At 38.1% G+C, this 13,051-nt stretch overlaps 1 protein-coding gene across 4 annotated transcripts in view; it reads left to right on the top strand.

Annotated features, from left to right (window-relative positions):
* The first annotated feature begins 8,844 nt into the window (after positions 1–8,844).
* Positions 8,845–13,051, top strand: part of RFTN2 (raftlin family member 2) — a 35,765-nt gene continuing 31,558 nt past the window's right edge. For 2 of the 4 annotated variants that reach the window (XM_075430555.1, XM_075430554.1), the window contains exon 1: positions 9,026–9,469. In XM_075430555.1, the coding sequence (XP_075286670.1) occupies positions 9,331–9,469 (139 nt within the window). In that variant the 5' untranslated portion in view covers positions 9,026–9,330. Of the gene's footprint in view, positions 8,880–9,025; positions 9,470–10,215; positions 10,358–13,051 lie in introns of those variants that run through there. The other 2 variants (XM_075430553.1, XM_075430556.1) reach the window with 2 other exon arrangements.

Here is a 13,051-nt window from a genome sequence, read left to right as displayed (position 1 = left end):
CTTGATAGACATGAAGGACCCATTTTCATCCTAGAAAAGATTACAGAATGGAAGATAAAATTCTTGTACCGCCGCCTTCTACAGATCCTGTAAACCAGGTTTTTAGCTATCTGCTTTGCTAACATATACCTATCACATGGAGGTTATGTTCTTCCTAACGTCAAACACTTGCCTGAAAATTCCTAAGTTAAAAGAAGACTCCTTTTTGTACAGAAATAAACTGAAATTTTGTAGTTTGGACAGGTATAACCACATGAAACCATGATTTTATCCTGCATTTTCTTCCTTAACAAAATACTGCTGCAGGATAAAATGGTGATTTCTGATGCACAGCCTGCTGTATAAACTTTGGTTGCTACCATAGATTGAAAGCCAGCATACTTTCATTAAAGGGAAAATTTAACATTTAATTTCTGGATTACATAAACTTAGAAGATGCATTAGTTACAAAGTAAAAGCCATTTTCCTGCATACTGATGGCATTTATGTGCTGTGGGTTAAAATGTGGTTATTTAAATCTGTGTGCATTTAGTTTCAACTCCAGTAGAGTTTGCCTACTTTTAACTTTTTTTTGCAATCGGTATTCTCTACTTCTATATAAACTGTTATGTGTCATTTTAGTGCTTGGGAGTAACAACTTCTTAAAATAAAATATGGACCACTAGTTTAATAATTATCCTCATAGAGGCTGACATTTTTCTTGCATATAGCAAGCAATAAATTCGGTTTTATGGTATATTTTTAGCTATAGAAGGCAAGAATTGACTTCTTACCATTACAAGACCATTGACGACAACTCCTTGCTTCTTTGAGTCTTTCTGTTGTCTGTGTGAAACTGAGGAACTCCTTGGCAGTATCACAAGTTCAGATGGAATACTACTTTCTCCTCAGCTGCAGAAATGTTTCCCCCCCCGTGCTTCTCCTCTGACCCCCCCTAGGATTCCTTCTGTGTTTTGTGAAAGTCAGTTTCCTCTGAGGTTAAAACACAGCCCCTGTAGTTTATAGAAGTGCAAGCTATTGCTTATTTTTTACATAGCACTGAGGTCTGTATTTTATGTGTGTAAAATATCCTTGACCTTTTCAATTTAACTCTTTTGTAGTAATTTGAGGGGTTTATTTTTGTGGGTTTTTTTTTCCCTTTAATAATTCAGGGATCTTAGAGAGTGGGCATTATAGTCAGTAAATAATCCATGCATAATATGTAAATATATTTAAATATTATTCTAGTAGTCAGTAGCATGCTTTCATATTGTGCAGGAAGAGAGGTGGAGTCTGGTTCTGTTGTTATGCCGTTTTGAAATTGTTGCAAAAGGAGATGCCATGTACTATGTCTTGGTTGCAAGTTTCCTCAAGCGACTTTCCACCTTTTGCTAGGTAGAAAAAGGTGCACAAGTACAGTTTAATAGTTTCTGTTTTTAAAAGCTTGTTACAATAGGTTATGATAGCTAGGGGGGATTGATTTAGCAAGAAGTATCAAAAAAGAGATACAGTTTATTGGCTACATGGGGATCTCGGCCTATTTTTGAGAGGGGGAACACTCATCTGCTGTACATGGTCATGTTTCTGAGCCAGTCTGTACCACCAAAACCATCTGTCCAGTTGTTCTTCTGTTTGATTTTTAGATTTTAGAATTCATGAATAGAAATGTATTGCAGAAATCCTGGCACATAGTTACAATAATTAATTTCCATGGAAGAGTTTTTACATAGTAAATATTTTTTTTAATGAAGTGCTGTCTCTGCAGGAGCCAAAGAAAGGTTGTGTATTCTGGTAGAGCCTTATTTCTTGTATCATGAAACAAATACATGTTTGACCCAGATTCAGGAGATTAGTCCCAAATCCTTATTTTTGGAATTCATAATTTGTTTACCAAACGTGACTTCCCTGTTTTTTAAAATGCTTTACAGATACACGAAGTAAATTTTACAGTGCATGCTATATTTAAAAAAATGAATACAAGGAAGTCTTTTAATTTAATTGCTTGAAAGTGTGCAGTGACTGTGCAGTCATTTAGATGTCATCAGATTGTGGCTTTCATCCAAATACTCACAAAATGTAGTTTATTTTCCGTTAATTGGTACAGACATTAGGTTGTTGATAATGAGTTGATCCCGTGGTCTTTACTTCAAAGAACATTTACTTTGTTTTTACTTGCGTATGAATTTGATCATTTAGAAGGATATTTGGTATTCGGCGCAGAAGTATCCCTGCGGTGTGCTCCTGTGGGGCCTGTCCCATCAGTCTGGAGGTGCCGTTGGTTAGGGTTGTATCACCAGGTCTTAACAACGCTTCGTTTTCATTTGAGGGAACTAGAAGAGCCCGAGACAAAGCTCTGGATGTTGGCTTTCCTCCAGGAAGCACAGGTCACTGGAATATTGAGGGCCCTCCATTGACATTGTAGCTCGTCTACTTCAAAGTGCTTGCCAAGAATGATGGCATAACATCAGTCAGTAGTAACTGAACTTTCAAGCTTCCAGTAGCTGAATCCTTCCATAGACACAAATGAGGCATGATAACTGACTTCTGTAAAGTCATTACAGGGATATACAAATGATATGCGCTCAGAAAGAACTACGTTATGTCCTCAGGTAGTGTTGAAAATTGCATTATTGTGATGTTCTAGCATTCATTACCTTTTTAATCTCTGACACTACACAGTATTATTCTCCTGCCACTTAAAATTTCCATACTGTGGATATTTCTGTGCTTTTGTACAGAAGTCATTTAGTTAGCTGCAGGCACTAAGATCCTGATCCCTCACTGATTTTTGGGGGTTGGAGAAGGGTAATGTTTTCTTTGGCCTTCTGCACTTTCGCAGTTGATCGTTGTAAGGCTTTACGCGCAGGTTGGGAGGGAACGTGTCAGATTAGGACTGTGCCATTCAGTAGCTCTCAGCAGTAATCATCTTTGGGTGCTGCTTGTCACATTCACATACTAGTAAACCAAGTTCATTTTCTGGTTTCCACCTCCTAGAACTTGAGACCCTGATGGTATCTTTGTTTTCTGCTGAGCTAGTTCTAGCAACCGTTGTCTATTTAAAGTTCTATTTATATGATAAAATGTTAGTTAGAACATCCTCTATTAGGTAACACAGGATAAAAACCTGTAGATAGGCAGGAAAGTTGCCAAAGTTCTCTCTAGTTCACTAACATTTTCGGTTCTGCTGCTTCTAATCTTCTAAAAGTATCAGAAGTCCATTCATGATCCCTGAAAAACTGTTTACAATTTTCATATTGGCAATTCCTTGCTTGCTGAAATTCACTTTTCAAAACAGTTAGTACAAAGTCAGTGAGTAAACTGCATTCCAATAGTAACTGAGCAAAAACTAGCAGAACATGTGGCTCTCTTGAAATGTTTGTATTTAACGTAGTTCTAAGATGTGAGAAGTTGTATGGGTGTAAAATAGTTTTTTACATTAAAAATTACAGTACAATAGGTTTGTGGCTTTGTAATGTTGAAGTACTACAGTAGTTTCAGTTCACCTGGTATAAAAGTTTATTTCCTACTTAAGTAAAAAATACACTGTTTAAATCAGTATTTTAAGGATCCGAAATACAATGCTAGTGTCTTGATACGTGTGCAATCCCCTACACAAATCCTTATGAGCTGTTGTGCAGAAAATCCAAATAAAAATACAGAAAGCAAACCAGCTCTCATTTTAACAATGTTTATTAATGTAGCTAAGATGTAATGGGAAAGTGTAGGTCTTGTAAGGCCTGCTTAGACATTTTGAGGGGCAAATAATTTAAAGTAGTATTGAAACTGTAATTTTGAGGGCCTTGCAATGGTAATTTTGCACTTCTGCCAGTGGGGCTGCAGTCTATGTACATTAAAGGGTAACAGAATACTGCTCATAGTATGTCCAGTTGTTTTAAGGCAGATGAACTAGAACATCCAGTTTCAGTCTAGAACGCGTGATTTTAGTTGGTCGCATGGCTGTGTTGTTTGGTACTCTGTTGCAGAGACGGATGATCTAGTTACTGCAGCCTTGAGAAGTGAGATGCTGTGGATGTGTATAGATAAAAGCTTAATAAATTTGTAGGTCTCATTTTAGGGAACTGTTAACAATTTTACAAATCAAAAGCTCTTTCTGTTGAAACTACTTGTAATATAGCAATAATAAACAAGTTTCTGTGGTTTGTAACTTCTGGTAAAGTTCTGGGTTGGTAACTAAAAGTTTAATTCAAATTGGTGCTTATCTACTGTTTGGATTATAACTTTTGTTTAATTGTAGCATCGATGAGTAGTTTAAATACAGGTTTAGAAAAATGGAATTTATGAACTTTTATCATTAAACTATGCTTTTGCAGTCATCAAAACAAACTATTGTCATCTCTTTTATTTTTACAACATTAAGTATTATTGCGGAAAAGCTGGCTTTTCTGCTCAAGTTAACATGTTCAACCAGACTGTGTTCCTGTTACAGTCACAAAATTGTTCCTTCAAAGGAAAAAAAAAAATATAGGGCGAAGGAAACAAACCTAAAAAGTTGCCAAACCAAGGAGCCCTCAGAATGGAACACTGCTACTTTCTTAACATCTTTAAAGTATGGACAAAACAGTTTTAATCAAATCATTCTACAGAAATAACTAAATGTCAGTGTTTTGCTTGAATTACAGTTCTTGGGAGTGGGAATGTGGAAAAATGACAACTGAATTTCAGAATTTTTCTGATGAATTTTTTTTTTTCCTCTCTCTATCGTGACCCTCTCCCAAGCCAAGCCTCTACATTCGCCTTGCGTTGTAAAACACAGGAAGTATGCCTAAAGAGAAGTGCAGAGAGGAACTGTGAAGTTCAAAAGTGTTGCAATTGCAGATGATTAATACTTAAATTTTTTTAATGCATTGGTTTTGAGTCCTATAGCTGTTCAGATAGCCTCAGATTCTGGAGAAATCTGACTAATTTAGCTTGTGTTTGCAGTTTGTCCCTTTATCTTATTAACGTGTCTGTCCTCTGGTGAAAACATTCTGTGTCAGTGGCGCGTGATCTATTGCAGATAATAATGCTGATTTTTTTTTTTTAAGTGGTGCTCTTATGTGCCTTTGAGCTGCAAACATGGGTGGTTATGACCCCAAGTGGGAAACATGTTTAGTCCAAACTCTATTTTAAGTTTTGACTTTGTCAGAGGAACGAAGAGTTATCCCTTCTGTTGCTTGTTAGCGGAGTCACTTTGGGTTCTAGTGAGATCTTTATAAATAACAATAACTTATTCTTTAGGTAACTGGTACAGTTTTAAGGTATTTGTATTTCTGATGCTCCCTACTTTTTTATTAACCTTGAGCATAGGAATGAATCTTTAAAGGCTGTGCAGCTTGTAATAGTGAATTGATTCCAGGTAGGCTCATCAGTTACAATGTTTTGAGTGAGTAGCCTTCCCAGAGATGTGCTGCCACTGATGCTTTTGTCCCAGTGGTGGCCGAACAGGCTGGAAAGTGGGAGGTGTTCTGCTCACAGAAGCTGCAGCCGGTTATAAGTGATGTGATTGAGCAGGAGTCATTTGTCATTATTGCGACACTGCTTAAAAATTTTATAGCCCTTCTTACGAAATCCATGATCTACATTTTAAAATTTAAAATAAAGTAGTGCTTCTTTTGAAGCTTTTTGAAGTTAACGTATCGTTACAGCATTATGATTCCTTTTGCTTTTAACATACTGACATGTATTCTAGTCAGAAAGATTTATGTAAGGAAACACTTGCTATGGATCCTAGCTGACTCTATGAACTGCAGATCCAGTAGCTTATCTTTCTTGACTAAAAACTAAATGCTTGAGTTTCCCCTCAGTTTTTGTTTATTATTTATAGCTTTTATTTTGATATTGTGTGTACATGGACAAGGAAAATCTTCTGTGTACCTGCACTATTTTCATAATTTTCTATATATTTTATGATTTTAATCAGCAGGAAGCTGAAATGACTTGCAAAAAGAACATACTACTACCAAGTATTATCTCCCATTCCTGATTTTCTTTTTTTTAAGATATTAGAGGAGGCAAAATTTAAACTGTAATTAAATGGTTTTTGCAGGTAATACTTGGTTTTGGAGAAGAGAAGGCATGCTTGTAAGTAGGCTTTGTATTCAAGTCAGTTTATCACAGATGTTCCAAAAACAATGTTGTCTCTCTAATTCTAGTAAAAGAAAGTTTGTCAAAAAGGGCTGCCAAGACCACTTTTATTTGGCACCAGTGCTGTAGACAAAGCGCCTGGCTTGGATGTCAGTGACGTTACTAATGAGCAGCTCAGCATGGAGTCAGGAACAGAGGGACATCTATTTCAAAACATCAGTTTCAGGCATCAGATGATGTCCTTACATTCAGTAAGTTTAGTAATGTAACAAGACAAAGATGCCTCCCACACAAATGTTTTCAAACTTCCCGTGACACTGACAACAGGGAACAAAGTATGTCATGAGCCAAGAGACAGGAACAGCCCTGAGGTGTGGGCAGATGGCAAGGCTCGTCTCGCTGTCTGGTCAAAACTAGTGTGCAGAGCTGCTGCTTCCTCTCGTCCTGCACTGCTGGAAGACAGTCGATAGTCGGGCGCTGGGCAGGCGCTCCTGTTGGTGTGCTGCTCTTTTGCCATCTTTGTGTCATTTTTCCACTTCATCAGGATGAAAACCATAGGGGGATCCTGGAAGCCTTCCACGGAAGTGTAGTTCCTTTGGATTATATTGGTCCATTGTTCAGCTCTCGTTGCCTTTTTAAAAGTCTAAAAATTGTGTCAAGCCTCAGTGAATGAGTCCCGTGGCTCTTTCAGAGGGGGTTGCTGTGACTGCCACACCTCGGTGAATCCCAGCATAGTTTTAGGGATCTGTTCTCCGATATCAGTTCCCAGAGCCTGTGCATTTTTGGTCATGGGAAGTGGACTGTTTTGTAGCTTACATCCACCTTGCAACATGATACTGTGGCTATTCAGGCAGTTCCTTAAGTAGCTTTTTAGTCCAGGAATCTTACAATCCAGATTCATTCAGGTGGTTTGATGCAGTTTTGAACTCCTGTGAGGGATGCTGCTGTAGCTCTTGGTTGGTTTTGTTTTGTTGATTCTGACACGTGGGATCTTTGGTTTCATTAGTTCAGTCTAGTCACGTTTGAGTCATGCCTGCAATAGCAACTGTTGACTGACTTCCAGCTTGGAAGCTTGTAACTACTTAACTAACCTAGTGTTACCCAAAATAAGCACCATTGTTTTTATTCATAACACAGTTTCTGTGTTGGTGTCGTGAGAATTTGTTTATACTGTGAAAACTGCTGTCTTGGTGAGAGGGTGGAAATACAGTTTATGTTGTGTCATGAAGAGCTCAAAATGCAATATTCTGGCCTCATTTTTAATGTAAAAATGCAGCTGTCTTTAGGTAAGGGAAAAAGACAACTAGCTGGCAACTAGACTAGTGCTGCAAGAAGTTGTTTGACTTGGAGGTATCTTAGTCATGCTGTGGCTTTATACGCATGGTTTCAATGGAGCTTAAGGACTCTGTGGGATGAAGCAGCAGGATCCTCGAGGCTGAGTGGACAGTTTACAAGTGTCTGGTGTAGTAACAACTCAGGGATGACCTTTACTGAAAGAAAAAAAAACACCAAAACAAACAAAAAAAACAGTGTTTGGGAGTGATTTCTGTGTAAGCAGACATGCGGGAAGCTGAAGAATCCTGCTCGGTTAGTATGTTTTTCCAGGTTTTAATCAAGACAATGCTGAGGGGTTTTTCTTTTGGTTTCAGCACCTGGGAGCTTGTGTTAAAGACTGTATGCAATAATTACAACTTCAGTCCTAAGCTCTGCGCTCAGTGATACTTAAGTTCTTCCAGAGCTAAGTAACTTTAATGTGGATTTCGAAGGGGATGCAGTCTGCAGACTTACCATTCCCGTTAAGCTACTTAAGTGAAAGTTAGATGACTTTGCTTGCAGTAGCACAGGAAGAAAACCACGAAACGTTATTGCCTAACTTGCAGTCACTGATTGTAGAAAATGTGGGCATTTTTATAAGATAATATTTTTCAGTGAAAAAAAAAAAGTAGAAAGCTTTTTAAATTCAAAGGTACAGTTCCTTTCATCCAAAACGGTATTATGAATCTCTGTTTTTTGCTAGATGACTCTTAATTTCTCTAGATGCAGTCTGAAAATAAAAAGGTAAGCTTTCTAATTGCCTACCCCAACGGTAACAGGGCCTTAAAGTCAATCGCTGTTTGTTTTTTTTTCTTCATGCACTACCATGATCTGTATCGAGTGCTGAACAGATACAAGTGACTTGTGGTAGTTAATGTAAGAGTGAGGACAGCCCTTAAAATTACACTGAATTTTCAGGACTTAAAAGTCTAATTATGAAACAGGGTTGAAAGTCATGGCTGTACTAGCTGAGGTCAGCCTGACAGAGGAGAAGAGGATTTCAGTTGTTCAATACCCATGAAAAATGGGGAACAGAGTCTTGTAACTGTATTTATACAGAACACTGAAAAAGTCTTTCTGATTTGAAATGAGGAATATCTCAGTGTTGGTTTTTGGTGTTTATCAAAACCAATTACGTAAGTTGATTTTTAGCGATGTAGATTCTTACTGATTTTCTTGACAGGAGATTTCTTTACAACGTATTTTTACGTTATTACAATATATTGTGCTGTGTTCATGGGTTTTTTTTTCCTCTGGAAGAAAGTTCCTGTGGAAAGGAAATAGGACCCAAACTTTGAAATCTAAAATAAGGACTAAACTGCTTTTCATTTACTTTTCTACCCTTTGAGATGCCAGAAGCAATTTCCTCTTGAAGCTGACTTCCTTTCTGGAAATGATTTTCGTCTCCAACCATTCTGAGGCTCTCTTCTCATTCTTTCATTCTGACTAATTTGCTTTTTTCCCCACTGACTTTCTGCTGCAGTTGAGTAGAACTTCTGGAGGTAAGTAACTACAGACAAGTTTCTCTCTAACTTTCTTTTTCAGTTCTTCTTCCCCCTGCCGCCCCCCCTCACCCCGTCGGTCTGGCAGGACAAACAAAGCACCATTGGTGTCCTCTGCAGAGAGCACTGATAGGGGGCTGGCTGTAAACTGACGTGGCATGGAAAATCTCGGCTAGTTTGTAGCAGCTCCAACTTGCTGTGAAATCCAGCCTACTCTTACCGAGTCTGTAGCTTGAAAGCGTCACGGGCTTGCTGTTTCTATATTAAAAATGAATGGAAAGTACCTTCGCTTTTTGATTTGGGAACCAGACTTTTTCCGTATTTGGATTTACGGCTAATAGGAAACAAAATCGAGGGGAATAATTTGGTGACTTTTTTCTCCCCGTAGTGAGAGCGACAGATCTTGCTCCCCCCACCTTTTCCTGAGATTTAATCATTTGCAGATCTTGCCATGGGGTGCGGACTGAGAAAGCTGGAAGACCCAGATGATAGCAGCCCTGGAAAAATCTTTTCTACATTGAAGAGACCACAAGTTGAAACAAAGACGGATTCTGCTTATGAATATGTATTGCTGGATTTTACTTTAGAAGGTATCTCTTTATGTTATATCTTTACTATTATGAGGAAGCAAGGAATAGGATTCAGCTTAGTTCTGTCGTGTTTGACTTGCAGTAAATCTTAGGTACTTCTATCAAAGCTAGCCAAACAGAAGACTTTTATTTTGAAACACAGATCATGACAAAGGTTCTCACTTAGATAAAATTACAATAGAAACTACTGAAGTATTTATTTCTAACAACCAGACCCTCTAAATTACACAGCTGTCCTTGTTAAGGAAGCTGGCTAAAAAACTGTTAGAGATTTTCCAAGTTTCCTGTGAGTCAGACACTGCCACCCATACTCACTTTGGGTAATGGTTGTTGGAATTCAGTGTGACAGTTCAGAAAATACAATGTGCCTGAGCATTACTTGAATAAGCTTTTTTAAAATGCATTCAGCTTCCGAAAACAGGCTGTCATTGTCCTGACTTTATGCAGAAGTGAGTCTGTTTCTTAGTTGTGTACCAGGAGTAGTTTCCCCTCTTATGCCCACGATAGTCTATTGGTAGATATTTTAGTAAGAGTCTTACAGTCTCATCTTACTGTATTTTTCCAAATGCTTTACTTGTAGTTGCTGAATAGTCTTTTGAAATCGTGACCAAAATGAAACAAAATTTGTATGCGTAGCTAGAGGCAGACAGTGCTCTGTGGGATACTTCCTTCCCGAGGGTGTCCCGTCCCTAACAGAGCAACTCCCTGTTCCACAAAGCTGAAAACGTAAACAAGCCCAGATGGCTGCCCTCGGAGAACAGACAGCTCGGTTCTGGGCTCACTTTGTAGTGAATTGCAGTTCATAACAACCCAATCTACTGGAAATCCTTAGTAACAAGGAGCTGAAGTAAATGCAGTTGCTAGCAGGGTTTGATAAAGGGAGAAAGTGTAAGTGCATGTCTTGTTACATTTTGGGGAACTTTTTCATAAACAGAACTTGGCCTCTGGTTAGTTTTAACTCTGAATACTGTAGTAGTTTATTTAAAGTATGTCAGTCTGTTCATTGAACAACTGCAAAGTACTGATAGAAGCCACATTGTACTAAGTTACAGTACTTGGCATCCTGCTGTATTTGTTGCTTGCTTATTTACATAAATAAAGAGTTTCTCACTGCCCTGTTCTTTTTTGTATTAACAAAACTTTGTGTTGAGCAAGTAGTGGTAACATACTGGAAATAAAGCTGGGCTACCTAATGCATACATGGATTACCTACTAATTTACTGATAATAGAAAGGATAATAATTTGTTTTTTTTTTTACTCAAGAGCATTTAGTTCTGGATAGTTTTGCTGTGCTTTAAAGTAACAAGTTTCTGGAAGTGTTCTGTAAAGAATTTGTAACGATGGCTGTGAATTTTAAGAAAAAGCATATCAAGTGCAAATAAAGTTGCATCTCTATTATTTTAATAACCTATCAGTACAGCAGTAAAGGTTCATTTTCTCCTGATTAGTCTGGTATACAAAAGTGCTTAGCTTCAGTGATTTATTGTGGAGTTAAGAGTGCTAAATAACAGTGAGATCAGTTCCAGGTAGCTGCCTAACTTTTTTAGGTTTCTAGCTGTAAGCAATTGGATTTGTGAATGCGGGTATCTCTCTGTTGAATGGTTCTGGCTGTGTGTGTATTTGACCTTAAAATATTTTTTGTTTGGGGTCTTTAGTTTTTAGAGCTAAAATAATGAATACAGAAAAAATGGTGTATCTACTGTCGTGGAGGCATTTCTGAATTCTGTTTGCTTATGAAACATGGAGGTTGGCTGAAGTACTGTGGGGAGTGTGTTGGGCACTTTTTTTCTCTACACCAATCAACTTGCTCACAGACTTGTTGCTACTTGAATATTCTTTGGCTAAATGAAACCTAAATGAGAGCCTTTTGTCACTTGAGACCAAGGTTAGTTTTCACTCTGTTGTCGAGTTGTGTTATGCCTTCATGGCACTGTGTGTCTGCTCATTTCCAGAGCAAGATCTTGCCTCAGCATCTGAGATTTCTGTTTACCTGGATGGCTTGTTACCACTGGATCTGGCACCAAGTAAAACAGAAAATCTGCACTTAGTATCCTTTATAAGATCCTACAGTAAGCTATGTCCTGCATTAAAATAAAAGCATAGCAAGCATAAATGCATTATTTCAATGCAATATGCCTTATTCTCTGCTTCATCAGATTATGCTATGTGAAGTTGAATAGAGCCTGCTGGGGAGACTTTCAGGGGTCCCTGATCTTCTCCCAAGCCACAATGCAGATTAGGTCAGTTGTGCTATAGTCTAAATTCACTGGCTGGAGTCCCTGCACATCTTAACTAGTTATCAGCAGTGTATTGTACATTGGCTTCCCCACTCCTGGTCCCCAAAATACCCCTATCCCTACTGTAAAAATCAGTTTTGAGTTCTGTGGAGGTTCCTCTGCATCAAGAGAATCCTGAACAATAAAACTACAGCCAGTCTTTTATTTTGGTGGTATTGAATAGTGCAAAGGAAAGGGAGCAGTGGACTGCAGTGTAATTTTAAATGCCTGTCAAGGATTGTAAATTCTACTGTCTCAATCATGAGACATATCTTGGTTACAAAAACAGCTGTTATTTTTTGAGGTCAGCTTAACCATAACGTAGGGATAGTTTAAATACTCTTACTTGAGCAGAATGCTTATGGCTTTTCCACAACTCTTCTATTAGGGAAAAGAAGGAATATGGATGCAGCCGATGAAGATGAAATGCTGTCAAGTCCTTGTTGCTCTGAATAACAGCATGAATGTGTATGAAGTAGCTGTTTTGTTGTCACTAAATATCATGCATCTGAAGTTTACTATACAGCTAGCAGGTTAGCTGTAGTTCTGTTATTTGTAAAAGTATGTTGGCCATCTGTTGACAGCACATCAGGAGGGACATTTTCTTAGTGAAAAATGCAAAATGAGTGAAGTGATGATCCCATTGCATACATTCCTGCTTTTTTGGCTTGCAGGCTGTAGAGCAGTTATTTCATCAACACATATTTAATGTCTCCTGGATTTACTCTGAGTGGAATCATGGGATGGAGGCATTACTAAGGGCAAAATAGCATTTGTCTATGAAAGGGCGAGCTGTGATGTACTATCTGCTTAAAAATGAAAAAAGCAGGCATGGTAGCACAAGAAAGTGCAACAGCCCAGTCCCTATCACTGACAATGGCAGAGTTTACATTAATAGGTTGAGTTTGCTAGTTATCAGCAATAAACCATCAATATATATTTTCATGATGCTTTTTGGTACCCTGTATTTCCCACAGTACACGTTGTTCAGGTTTCTCTTGATAGCATTTTCTGAGCTGTTAAGGCTCTTAGAGCGACAAGCAAAGTAGGGTTCCATTCCTTTTCCCCTTTAGTAAGAGCTGATACTTAAAAGCATTTAAGTGTTGTAAAACATTGGGGGGGGGGCTGTTTGTTTGTTTTTTTAAAAAAAAAAAGCCCTCCGTAATATATGTAGAATCAGTATTAGCCCCATTTCATAGTGGTGAGGCTGTACAGAGATTGATGTTTTACAGGACACGACACTCATGAACCAGCAGAATTCTAATTAAGTGTACTAGAATAAAAGATTTGGGTAAACTAAAGATT

Source organism: Opisthocomus hoazin, chromosome 9 (genome assembly GCF_030867145.1).
Source record: "Opisthocomus hoazin isolate bOpiHoa1 chromosome 9, bOpiHoa1.hap1, whole genome shotgun sequence".
Classification (NCBI taxonomy): domain Eukaryota; kingdom Metazoa; phylum Chordata; class Aves; order Opisthocomiformes; family Opisthocomidae; genus Opisthocomus; species Opisthocomus hoazin.
Note: the sequence above shows the minus strand (reverse complement) of the source record. Positions and strands in the feature narration are given on the sequence as shown.